This window comes from Cinclus cinclus, chromosome 2 (genome assembly GCF_963662255.1).
Source record: "Cinclus cinclus chromosome 2, bCinCin1.1, whole genome shotgun sequence".
Taxonomy (NCBI): Eukaryota; Metazoa; Chordata; class Aves; order Passeriformes; family Cinclidae; genus Cinclus; species Cinclus cinclus.
This window is the reverse complement of record NC_085047.1, coordinates 77,399,959-77,413,420: the sequence shown is the minus strand read 5'-3', so window position 1 is coordinate 77,413,420 and position 13,462 is coordinate 77,399,959. Positions and strand designations below refer to the sequence as shown.

General features: G+C 34.7%; 1 protein-coding gene across 1 annotated transcript in view; it reads left to right on the top strand.

The window, feature by feature from the left end:
- Nucleotides 1-13,462, top strand: part of UGGT2 (UDP-glucose glycoprotein glucosyltransferase 2) — a 64,395-nt gene that overhangs the window by 38,703 nt on the left and 12,230 nt on the right. Inside the window, exons 24-28 of the mRNA XM_062514821.1 lie at nt 4,645-4,724; nt 6,074-6,263; nt 7,103-7,261; nt 8,384-8,469; nt 12,559-12,643. Coding sequence (XP_062370805.1) covers nt 4,645-4,724; nt 6,074-6,263; nt 7,103-7,261; nt 8,384-8,469; nt 12,559-12,643 — 600 coding nt within the window. The remainder of the gene's footprint in view (nt 1-4,644; nt 4,725-6,073; nt 6,264-7,102; nt 7,262-8,383; nt 8,470-12,558; nt 12,644-13,462) is intronic.

The window sequence follows — 13,462 nt, the reverse complement described above, 5'->3', positions numbered from 1 at the left end:
GGGTAAACAAAATTTGGTCGCTTTTTCTTTTCTTTTAAAATATGTGTTTAGTTATTTTAACTCATGAAAGAAGTTGAGGATGACATAGTTAATCATTATGAATATCTCATTTGAAAGTAAAATTCAGATGCCCCGTGCCCAGTCCTCTTAAAGTGGGTCTGTAAGTGCTCCCTACAGTCAATAGAAAGAAAGGAGGAGATTGTGTACATAATTTTTTGCTTCTCAAAATCTCAGGAAGTACGTTCTTCTTTCCATTAAACCAGATCACCTTAGTTTTTCCAAGGCACCTAAATGAGGTGGTCTAAATCTGACCTGTAATATCATCATAAGAAGATTGGACTATAAACCTTTCAGCTCTTGGAGGGATATTTCTCAGTTGATTAATGCTACCAAGTATATCTAGATAGCTACACACAATGGAAGCCTATTGATCTTCTGAAGAGAAACTGTCCTAAAAACACGGCTGCTAAAATTATTTTCTTCTTTCACCTACTGCAGAATATCACTGTGTCTCAGGTTCCTTTATAGCTTCCCATAAAAATGTAAATTTTGTCTTCACTTTATGGTCTGTTACAATTCTGAAGCCTCCAACTTGATTTTTGCTGCATCCTTTTTTATCTTTTTTTTTTCCTTGCAGTAATTATGCAAGTTTCATAAATTCTCATATTGCTTCTTCCCCCTCCCATTTTCATACATTTTTGTATGAAATGTGGAGCCGTCCACTCACTCTTCATATAGTGGAGCAAAGTAAAACATTTTTAAAAATTCATGAAAAATTTTGCTATTTCAGGGTTTTAGAATATTAGCTTTTCTCTAGAAGCAGATCTTTCATTTTACCCTTCTCAATTAAAATGAAAGCTTGATATTACCAAATAAAAATATTTTCATGTTGAAGTGCACTGGAAACTCTCCATTTAGTCAGAAGTTCATATTATGAGTATAAATCACATCAAGGATCTTGTAGCTTGGAGCAGAAACCTCCATTCCTCCGAGCTCAACAGGCTCCCTCATGCATGCCTGGGCAAATGACTCCCATGGTGTCCCAAGCTGTTCAGCTATTGAAGATCCTGCTTGATTCATAGGAGCTCTAGTTTTATTCAAGAAGTCAACCCTTAGGAGAGAATAATGAAATGCTGTCAAAAGTAAACAAACCAGAAATATTTTAGTGTAGATTAAAATTTTTAATAATATCTTTTAAGAAATGAAAAATAGCCTGAAATTTTTTGTATATGTGTAAAATTATTATTATTATTTTTACCTGGAAAGCCACCATCTCCTGCTGTAGCAGACATACAGATACAGCAAGCTGCAAACTCGAAGTTCTTAAATTAATGCCTTTCTGATTAGCTTACTGTATATAGATAATTTAAATTCTATAAACTTGAATCACTGGAATATATTTCTATTTAAAGACTCTTTTTTCAGTTACATAATTGGATTAGAGCCAAGTATATCGGATGGGTAGCTATTCATGGTGCAAAATTTTTTGAGTAACTGCTGTGGCAGAACATGTGATTCTTACCCCATTCTGCATTAAGTGTGTCCCTGTAATGATTGGGATTTTTTCACCATGGTGAAACTGCTCTATTATATTATTTCCTGTCACTTAGTCATCACTTCAAATAAATCTTTTGGTATTTTTTATTAAAAATACAAACAAAAACTTACTCATATTAAGTGGGATTGAAATTGAGAGAGATACGTATAACTATTGGTAGGCTGTAATCTAAACAATTAGGCAATTAGGGGATAGAGGAGGGTATGAATCAGAGCACAAATGAGAGCTTAGTAAAAGCTGCTGTCTGTTTTTAAAATATGTACTGGATTGTATCATAAGAACTCTAATCCTCTCCAGAGCAGAGGCAGGTAGCACCTTCCATATAGTCTGTGTTTTCCTTTTTTTCAAAAAGTTTTGTTACAGACTTCATCAGCAAGTATTTCCAGACAAGCTGGAGCCATTGTCTACTGTAAATATTTAAATGCCAGCCGTAACTTTACCATGGTTGGGCTACATAAGTTCTCTGCAGAATATATGGAAGAGCTAACTAGTCCTGAAGTTATGAAGGAGATCTCTGAGGTGATATAAGTAGAAATTCTTTTGGCTAAAATGGAGGACAGACTTGAAGAGTTGTGGATTTTTTCCTCATGGTTCACTAAAAACAGGAAGAAAAATTATTCTACATACTCAGGATCATCCACCTTTTTTTTTTTTTTCCCTTGTTCCGGTAAGTATCCAGTAATTCAAAAGTATGGAGAAAAAAAATCAAACCTTTTAGGTTTTTTTCTGTCAGTTACCTTCTGCCTTTTTTCCTTTGTTCATTCTGTCTTCAGAGAGGACTACTTATTCCATCCCTAAAGTAAAAGGAATTGCTGAAGGAGCCCCTTTTGATAATCTAGTCTGATTTCCTATATAACACAGGTCACAGGACTCCTTTTTCACAATTATTATTTGAAGGGCAAATAATTTTTTAATCAATTCCTAATTTAAATATTACCAAGCAGTTGAGTACAGATTAGAGTTCCTACTGAGCTTTTCCAGTAGCTAATTAACCTCACTGTTCAACTCAGACTTGGAATTACAGATTTTTGTTTAGATCCATGCTGTAAGCATTGATGTTCTCATCACTTTGCCAGTTCTGTTGAAGATTCTATTATAAGTTTTTTTCCAGTGCAAATGCTTTCTGTTATCCTGAAGTTCACAAACAATTCCAGGTGTCTGGTTGAATAATAATGGTTTACTGAGTTAATGTTCTTCAGATGAGTTGTGGTAACTCAAGTAAGTGTCTTCTAAATGACTTTTTATTGTGCACATGCACAATAAAACTAGCTCTTTAATAATTTTCAGGCCTCCTGAAATATTTCAGCTATGCTTTATAGTGTTCCTTGAGCTAAATTTCCATGTTCTTTGAATTTCCCTATTTAAAATAAACAGACTGAAGTCTTCAAGTATCCTATAAAAGAGTCATCCTAATTCTGTCACCATTTTCATGTGTTGATTCAAATGTTCTGGTTTCTGGTGTCCTCAGAAGCCCCAAAATAATAGAACCACGTTCAGTATTTCAGAAGTTGTATTGTTAAAAAACACAGAGATAATGAATTGTCTTATTTGTCATCTCCTATTTAAAGTCCTTTGAAATGTTAATTAAAAATGGCACTGTTTTTTTGGCTGCTGTACTAAATTTCATGGTCAGCTGATGAATTGGGATGATGCATCAGCCTTCTGCAAGATAATTTCATTCTACACACAAAAGCCTATCAATGCAGATTGCTGAAGAATCACTCTCGCTAATGGGATGAGGGTTTTGTTTTGTTTGAAGGTAAAGTCCATACAGGCTTTTATCATTCTTTTTATTCTTAATGGTAGATAGATAGTTGAGTCGTTTTGACCTCTATTTTGATTTTGGTGGTCTTAAACTTATGTCAAGTAATACTTTCCCTTCTTATGCTTCCAGTGCTCTTGGGTTCTCATTTCCTGCTTCTTCACTTGTTCACACAAATATGCTATTCCCTAGTTTTTATTTTTTATTCTGTAGTTTTTCAGTGATGGTATTCAGGTGACACAAAAGATGAGAATAAGAAACTAGGAATAGAACAGGTCCCTAGGGCTAAGTAAAGTTACAGCATTGTAGTAAAGAATGTGTGTAAGCCATGGGTTGAACTGAGGAAAGAAAAATGACAGTCATAAGAAAAGAGAGATTTAGTGATGACTCTTGTCTTGCATTGTTCCAAATTTATTTGCTATTGTAGTAATTGTAGACATTAGCCTGACTAGTATTGGTGTTGTAACTTAGCATTTGTATCTTATTGGACTTTCTAATATCCATAAATGTAGGCACAGCTGGTTTATGCTTTCAGATAAGCACTTTGTGTCAGAAACCACAGAAATGAAGGTAACTTGATAAAGGTTTTTTGAGTGCTTTAAAGAAATTAATAACTTCATTAGCTTTAAGCAAAACAGATTGCTCACAAAAATAAGAAAACAAAAAAACCTGTTCTAATATTATGGTTCCTATATAACAACATCCAGAACATTACTGTTTTAGAAATGAGCAGATAAAGAAACTGAGAGGAAAAAAACAGAAATATGTTAACTTACCAAAATATTTTGAAGTTAACTCAATGGTTTATTATATTGATAATCTATTGTTGACATGTGAAGTTATTTAGTAATTGAGTATTAAAATACTTCTCTGAACTTTACTATATTCAGCAATTATCCATATACAGCTATTTTAATACGAGTGAAAGTAAGTGTTTTAATAGTGGTTGTTGAATAAAAGGCATGTGCTGTACCTAGAGAACTTCAAATGTTTTAAAATCACAGTGTAACAAGGGCAATAATATAATTTACTCAAGCGTTGGAAAATGGGGATATCTGCTCTTGAAAAAACTGCAGGAATAGGAGAAGACATTAATATTTTGACTACAAGAATATGGTAAATCATGCAGTTTTAGAAAAGGTCATATCTTTATTTAGAATATCTGACAATAACCTTTAATGTGCAGATATATTTACATCTTTAAATGTTTTAGATTTCTGCTGAAACTTGAGAAATGGCAGGATGTCACAAAGGTAACTTTGGCTTCTTTTCAACGTTTGGTGCCTACCAAGAACCATTTTTCACTGAGATTTTTTTTCTGTAGGTACTCAAGGACATTATCAATATGAAACTCAGGTTATTTTTGAACTGCAGATCTAAGCTGTCTGAAGTGCCACTGAAGAGGTTAGTAGTTCCTAGCTTTTCATGCTCATTTTGGAAAATCAGCCTTAATGGTGTATATTTCCTTTAAAAGTAAACTTTGCTTTGTGTTTCTGAATTCTTTTTCTTGACTCATTTTTCATTGAATGTTACTTAAGCAGTTTGCACCTGTTTAGAGAAAAGTTCTTGTTTTAAGGTGTCAAGCATGGTATCACAGGGAAGTTGATCTATTCCATCAAATGCACCTCTCATTTCCAGGCCTTAAATAAATCAATGGAGAGTCTTTTATGATTGTCCAAGTTGTTCCCTTCTTTACAGCCCACTGTTTGTGTAATGAGTTTTACAGATTCAGTACTTGTAATAATTAAATTCATCTGTATAAATGTACAGTCTGCATTTGTTATATTGAGATGTTGTTATATTTAATTGAGAATATGATAGTCTGAATGTATCTGCTATAAATTGAAGTTTCTTTTATCTGTATGTAAAAATCAGGGCTCACTAATTCAGTGATAGACATTTACAATGAAATTAATTCCCTCCAAGAGGATTTCTTTCCCTCCAAGAGAAATATTTAAGCACAGCCATCTCCTTGGCAGGTATTTTACCTATAATCCTAACACCTATATTACTACTCACCTGTGAAAGAGGCTGGTGGTGGTGCTTGTCCTTTAACCAGTGGGTTGCAGAATTAATTATTTGCCCACAAAACAGAAGTCCTTAGTTTTTATGCATTTTGAGAGGAATTACATCTCTTATTCCACAAGAGAGTCTTAATTATCAGTCTTCTGAGTGTCTTCTTGTGTGAACATCATTATGGTTGCTTTTGAGGCTGGGCACTTTGCAGGTCTTGGTGCCTGGTTCTTCCCTTGTGCTTGGGAGAACTTTTACTAGTGGAATAATTGGGGTAAGAGCTGGAGAGGAGCAGAGAAATCCTACCCTTTCTCTGCTCTGTCTTTGCTGCAGTTGCAAGTGACAGTAGCCATTCTCAAAAACCATTTGTCCAATAGAGATTGGTCCTTCTGCTCAGTTCAGTGCTACAGATTCTGAGAATTCAAAGCTGCTAACAGTCAAGCTGCCTAGATGCATCTCTTGGGTATTCACTTTCATAGCCTTTAGAGTGTTAATGGAAAATAAGCACATCCACAGCAAAATTACCAAAAGTGAATAGGTGTGTTTTCATCTACCAGCCTATTTGAGATGCTGTAGGTATTGTCTGATGGTATTCCAAAAGAATAGGGAGCTACTTGGCCTCCAAATTTTGTTATACTTGGTAAATTTTCACTATATTTGGAAGTATTTTAAACGAGTTTCATGTTTGAACTTGGTATTCCAGTAAAAGTTGGGGGTTTGTGGCACTTCTTTTTCAACAGCTTCTATAGATTTGTTCTGGAACCAGAAATAACTTACGGAATCAACAAGCACCTTCCTTCTGAACCTGTAGCAAAATTCCTAGAATTGCCAGAATCACCACTTTTGACCCTAAACATGATCACTCCTGAAAGCTGGTTGGTTGAAGCAGTAAACAGTTCCTGTGACCTTGATAACATTCATTTGCAGGAAGTAAGTAAGAGTTTGCAAACACTGTAAAACTTGTGTTGGCCTTTCTACTTAAAGAGGGAAGTGGAAATCCTGCAAGATTTGTCTTGTGTCTGTTCTCCAGAAATATTTTCTTTGGTAATTGTTTATTTAGACAATATTTTACCATTTCTGTTGTCATAATATTTTCTTAATTTTTCTCTCCTAAAAAAAAAAGTCTTAGAGAAAAGCAATAGAATAGAAAGGAAATGCAAAGTACAAGTTAAAGCAATTTACCTGCTATGTTGAGTTTTGTGTTTATAGAAATACTACATTTAAAATAAAATTAAAGCAATTAAAGGATTATTTGTGTGTCCTAGTTCTTGTGACCTAGGTAAATCTTCATATGAACTGGAATATATGACTGTTTATTAATGTAGTTCAAAATGTATTTCACCCTCTTTTAGTTCACAATTCTTTCAATTATTATTTAATTTTGTTTTAATCCCCCATCTTCAAAGTCATTAAATTTGAGTCAATAAGCTTATGCAAAATATTGAGGGTGTTTGATTGACCAACGCTGTGTATTTGGAAAGTGTGTTGTGAAAGTAAAGTTAGAATTTACCTTACCAAGGCAGAAGTGCCTCAGTTTCCTCAACAGTCAGAGTAGAGAAGGTCGCTCCAGAGACAAGATCCTTCTTCTTTGTCTTGGATACCTGTTTTATAAATGAGTCAAGTTCCTTCTGGGTGGACTTTTCTTGGGGTTTTTTGACCATGGGAGTTACCTTGAGGTAAATCCCACACAACATGTTTGTGACTATAATATTTTGCTTTTCCCACCTAGTTAAGTGACCTAATTTATTGATGAAGCATTCCTTCCGTAGATAAAAGGGGCAGTTTTAGCAGAATATGAACTGGAATATATATTGCTTGAAGGACATTGCTTTGATGTGACAACTGGACAACCTCCTCGAGGGTTACAGTTCACTCTGGGTACAAAGAAGAATCCTGTCATGGTTGATACTATTGTGATGGCCAACCTCGTAAGTACTTGGTACAGGAGTAGTCATAACAATCGCACACTTCCTATGAGAATTCTTCACGAGCATCTTGTTGTTTAAATCCATTTATCTGTGTTGCAAGCTTAGAAATGCTAAAAGTATCAGGCACATCCTGGAGCTGAGCTAGTCTCCAGTTTGCTGAGCTTTCCCCCCTGTTCCTCTCCTCTGATGCAGTATAGGTTTAAATATAGCCTAATTTTATACTCTTGCCTGAAGTGCCTAAACTGGCAGCCTAATTGCCTCTAGCAGGTGGTAGGAGGCAATTATATTCAGGTTGAGATTCCCTGACAAATGTAAGTTATGATTCACATTCTGCATAAAAAAACCCTTTTTCTTATACAACAATCCAGGCAAAAGATGGCTCACATTTTACATGCTTCAGGTAAGTGCTTAGAGCCTTGGTGGGACATACCCACACCTGAGAATTGCTCTTACCATGCAGAGTAATTATTTTTCATGTTGGCAGTCTGTAGAGCAGAAGACTGTTTGACTTCTGAAGTAAAAGATTTATTTTCTATTGGCTGAGGGAATTGGATAGGGAAGGATTTTGAGGAGTAAGACTTTTTACCTAGCTGCTGTTGTTCTCTAGTCTCTGTAAATACTGCATCATAAGGAGTGAAATGCTTAATAAATTGTGAATCTTTGATTTTTGCACAAGTATTGAATATGGTTTCAACAGTGGTTGATGAAACTTCTAACAGTTCTTCACATTTCAAAGCTTGCTCTGTGTGACTTTAACATAGCGATAACTGTTTACAGTGTTCCTAAAATGGTAAGGAATTGTGTTGACTTGGAAAGTTGTTCCAGACAGAAACTTTGAGTTTCAAAGAAGCTTTTCAATTTAAGATCTGTTCAATAATTTATTTCTTTGCTGCTCTTTTACTTGCTGTCCTTGGTGGAGTTTTTATATGCAACTCAAATTCAGCTAGAAAGAAATGTAGCACTTAAAGACATTAAAACAGGCATACAGGAGTGCTGATAGTTGGTTCCATCACTGACACACTTCTTTCAGGGCTAGTATAAATGTTGAATAGTTGATTTTTATATATGAAGATGGTTGAGTCTGAAATGCAACCAGAACAAGTGCCTGTGTTTTTTACTTAGGGGTATTTTCAGCTGAAAGCAAATCCGGGTGCTTGGACACTGAGATTGCGTAAAGGAAGGTCTGAGGAGATTTACCAGGTTTTTTCGTAAGTATGAATCCATCATTTGGAAACAAAAATGAATCTGAAAGTGCAGTATATTTTGAAAAGATCTGACAACACTGAAGGAGCAAAGATAGCATTAAAAAAGTATAAGATGCAGATGATGATTTAAAGTTTGTAAGGGATACTTATTTCCTTGTACTGTTAGTTGTTGTTTGATGGCTTCACGCGTGTTTGAAGGCATTTCAGTATGTTAATGCATAATAAACCTAAGCAGCTCAGCTAGAGTGGGTGCTAGCAGTGTCTCTTACTGTACAGTTATACTGACTTGTCCTGTCAGTTCCATGTATACTTAGCATTATCACACAGTGGCTTGTACCAGATTCTGTAGAGATGTCACTCATGGTTTTGTCAATTAGTATTTTGGCACTCCCAACATACTTAACATGTAACTTCGAGATTATGTCCAATGGACCATTGTTCTCCAGAACTGTCTTGATCAGCTGGAGGAAATACCACAAATTTCCCTCTCATAATTTTTTCAGTCTTGAGGATGCCTCTGAACGCAGTGTATTTATAGGTGGCATCTTTTTTAAAACAGGAGCATTGTAGTAAATTCAGTTCTAGATTTTTTTCCTTTGATTAATTCTGAGTTTCTTAGTTGTCTAAATCATCTAAGGACCACCGTGGTTACACCTCCTTCACCTTAGGATATCAAAGCACCCTTCATTTCGAGATCCTGTCTGCATGTTGACAGCACCGCATTTCCCTCTCTTGGGAGAAACCTCTGTCCATAGAAAGAAAGTTGTATTCCTGTAACTGGCATTTAGGTGACATCTCTGTCTTCTAGATCTGTAATTTCCATGGTTGATTTTCATGTACAGGAATATATGTGTTCACCATCATTCCAACTATTCCTTAGAAGAATCACCTTTTCCCCCATGTTTTACGTAAAAGCATAGACTTGTAGCATATGAGAGCTTTCTCTTGAAGGTTTAGATCTAATCCCCTCTAGAGGAGCAATATTATTTATGTAATTTCAGCTTCAGTTCTTCATTTTTTTTTCCTTTTTCCTGTTGTCTCTCTTCCCCCTCAAAGTAATTGTGTGGCTTGAAATAAGTCTACTTCTTATAAAACATTTATTATTACTTGAAGCCCAGGAATACATAGTTCCATATGTTATTAATTATCAGCTACTATTAAAAAGCATAGAACTTTATGAACCTCTTTGTGGTTTTGAACACTTAGTTAATATCAGTGTTACAAGAAGAAATGTTAATGGAATGTTAGATTCATTCTATTTGTTTGCAATTTTCACTTTATTTTTTTCCAGAAATCACTTAAAATCTGTTGAAAAAGCAGAAAAACATAGTTCTTACCCTTAGAGATTCACCTAATCTCCACAACTGTATCTATACCATTTGTCTAATTAAGCATTTAATTCTTAAGAAATATAAAGTGATTTATATAAGATAGCTTGGTTTAAAAAAATAATGTAATGAGGTGTAGTTGAGTTAAATAATGAAACCACTCTACATTCTACTCTGGATCAAAGGAAATTTAAATGATCTGCAGGGGTTTTGTCCATTTTCCCTCTGTAACACAAATGGGCTTAATTGAACTCAGCTAAGTTACTAAAAACTAATACCTCATGAGGAATCTAAACAATGAAATTTATTTCATCTTATTATTCCAACTGTAGACTTAAAGTGCAACAGGAAAAGTGTATTTGTGGAGCTGCACCAGGATCCTTGATATTTTTTACAGTTTTAATAGTATGAAGTTGCTATCAGAAGTCAGGCAATTATTTGATAGGATGGAATTTTGCCAAGAGCTAATGCAGTTTATTTTCTATCCATGTATATTAGTCATACCCTCTACTGTTGAACTGTGAGGTGAACCTGTTTTCTTTGAGGCACAGGCCTGTACATTATAAAGAGAGTTTAAGAACGTTCTACATCTCAGTATTTATCCTACTTGCTTCTCTGAGAGTTGGAAGTAATTTATTCTTACTATATGTAAATGCACATTTGAAATAAGCTGCCTCTTTCTTCTTGAGACTGCTTCTAACAAGGATCACTATTTTGATGCAGTCACTCTTGTAAATAAATTTGTTATTAATAAATTGCTATGAATATTAGGAAAATAAGAATTGTTACACCCAGCAGTAATCTGAGCACTGCTTACTTTTGAGACTTTGATGTTGGTAGGAAGACAAGTAGGTATTGCAAGATAAGATGGCAGAAAATTATTTATAGCTAAATATATAAAATCCTGATGAATATTCTACTTTTTAAAAGGGCAGATAGATATAATTTATTATATTTTGGTGTCATGCAGACGGCTAAGCTGTATGGGTATGTCTGTTATAATTTGGGTAAAGAGTTGTATGTTTGTTTCTTGGGCTTGAGCTTTTAAAGGATCTCCATTTGTTGAACCCTAATTCTTCTATTCCCCATATGGAAAACTATAATTTGTATTATATTGGTACATATATGTATTAAAAGTGTCTTAAGTTTTTTGAAACATGTTAAAGGTGTGACATAGTCTGCTAGACATGTTTAGCTTTTTACAATTACGTGACAATAAGGCAGCTATTATTACATATGTGATAGTGCTGTCAGTATGCAAGATGTTTTGCTTGGATTTAAAAAGGTTGTTCATAGTAGGACAGAAATTCATCAAACTGAGTTCTGTGCAGAATAGAACAATTGGCACTCAGTAAAGATGGAGCCCACAGGGAGGCATCCATGAAAGAGATTTAGGGAGACAAAGCAATGTTGTTGAATTTACATCCAAGCCAAACACTCTGAGGATATTGCAAAGACTTTGGAAAATCCTTTTTATCAGCAGAATCCTCCATATCTACCCATAAAATTCATAGCATAGGGATTTTGAGGTAACTGAGCAAATAAGAGAAAATTTTGATTGTGTGAACACAGGGCAAAAATGGGAACATCGGGCCAGCTGCTGCTATCAGCACTTTGTGTTTGGATCAAATTTTACTATTTTAGAACTTCTTTGTTGCACTTTTGATTTAAAATGGAATTAAAGTCTGAGCACTATACATCCCTGTGATGAAAAGACCATTCTTGTCTGGGTGTGTATATATATGGTATTTTAAAAGTGTGAAAATAAAACTACAACCGAGAGTAGAAAAGTTCAGATAATTCTTAACACTGTTTTGTGCAAGGATAGGCCACCTCTATGAGGCTTAGTGATTACAGGCAAATTTTGCAAAAAGAAAGTATTAAATAGAAAATTCAGATGAGTGTGTAAAATGCTGCAGTGTTTAGGTAAGTGGTATGATACACATTGAAACAAGATTTAAATATTTCTGTTTTCTAGGGGAGAAAAAATGAAGCCTAAGGGGTAGCAGATTACTTTCTTAAACCCATTTTTTGTGTGGGTAGCTTTAGCAAGAGGAGCCCACATAATGCTGATAAAAGACAGAAGGGATTGAAGGGGAAATATATGGGCTGTGGAGGTGTAAAAGCTAGAAAATTTGAAAATTAGGTGGTTGTTGTTGTACTGTATCACAGTAACATTTTTCACATTAGTTACTCTGTGGACTGCAATAGTTTGGAGACACCTGAATGGCTTTAAACAGATGTTCAGTAGGGCAGAGGTTCATGTGCTGCTTGCACAGCTGTGTCTTCAGGGGTACAATTTCCACAGCCAGCTGAAAGCCAATATTCACTATCTCAGCACGGTGATGAAGCTTTCCCTATGCTTTTTAAAGCACATCTGTTTTAAAAGTACGTTTAATGCCATCACACAATTTCTAAGATGTTTTCCATATTTGAAAAATAAATTCTGGTTTAAAATTTGAATATTGTATATATCTATATAATACATAGTATTGTGTTTGGCTCTAGGTTACTGCAGTTTTTCATTGATTAGTAAATTTCCTGTGAAAATTCAAGTTAAAAAGTTAAGGTGATGACTGTGGACAATATCCAGTGATGGATAAAAACTCAGAGTTTTTGAAGTTAAAATATAATTAGTTGCAAGTGAAGTCGTTTTTTTTCTGTAAATATCAGCAGCTCTAAACCTTATTATCTGATTAAACCCAAGTAACAATGCATATTTTAATGAGACAGTACATTTGCCTGGGCTTTTTTCTCCTCACAGCCATGAAGGAACAGATTCTGTAGCTGACCTGACAGACGTTATTGTGGTATTAAACAACTTCAGAAGCAAAATTATCAAAGTTCAAGTATGTATGCAGTGTTTCTTTATATGAAATATGAATTATGCTTACGTGTCTCAGGCTATATTTAATTGAAATATGTATACTGAAATATATAATTTAGATTTTGTATAATTAAAGAGAAGGATGTGCAAATTAATGTAGTTAATTTGATGCAATCAGGTTATACGAATTGTGTGGGAGATTTGTTAAATAGCTGTTAAACATAGATAACATTTATCTCATCTAGCTTGAGGTGACCAAGTGTGTAGTCTTGGTGACTTAAATTCCCTTTCTGCTTAGCAGGAGAGAGTCCAAAGGACTGCTCATCCCAGCTCATACATGGATTTAAACCAAGAGAATGACTTCTTGAGACATCCATTTCTCTCCAATGACTAAGGGGAGATCTTACACAAAGTCCAGATTCCAGAGTGGAAGTCAAAATTATGTGTGTTGAATTTAACCAAATTTGTGTCAACAAAATTATGTTGCTTTCATTAGATGTATCAAAAACAGCTAATGAAGCACTGCTTGTACTGAGGAGAAAGATCCTCATAATGCTATATATTTTCCATAATTTTGTAAATATTTTAAAACACCAGAGGTGAGTCTCCTCCCCAGTCCTGTGACTTAAAGTTTCCAGAACCCAGAGAAGATGTGTAAGACTCTGGAGCACGATGAGCCTGTCTTTAAACCACAGAGAATGGGTAAAAGGGTGCTTAATTTTCCTATTTTGAACCAGAATGGGAATATTACTATGTGAAAGGTGGTATGTATTAAGCCTATAACTAGAATATGTAAACCCTGCCATTCAGTTGAACTCTAGAATCATTTCACTGATCTGTA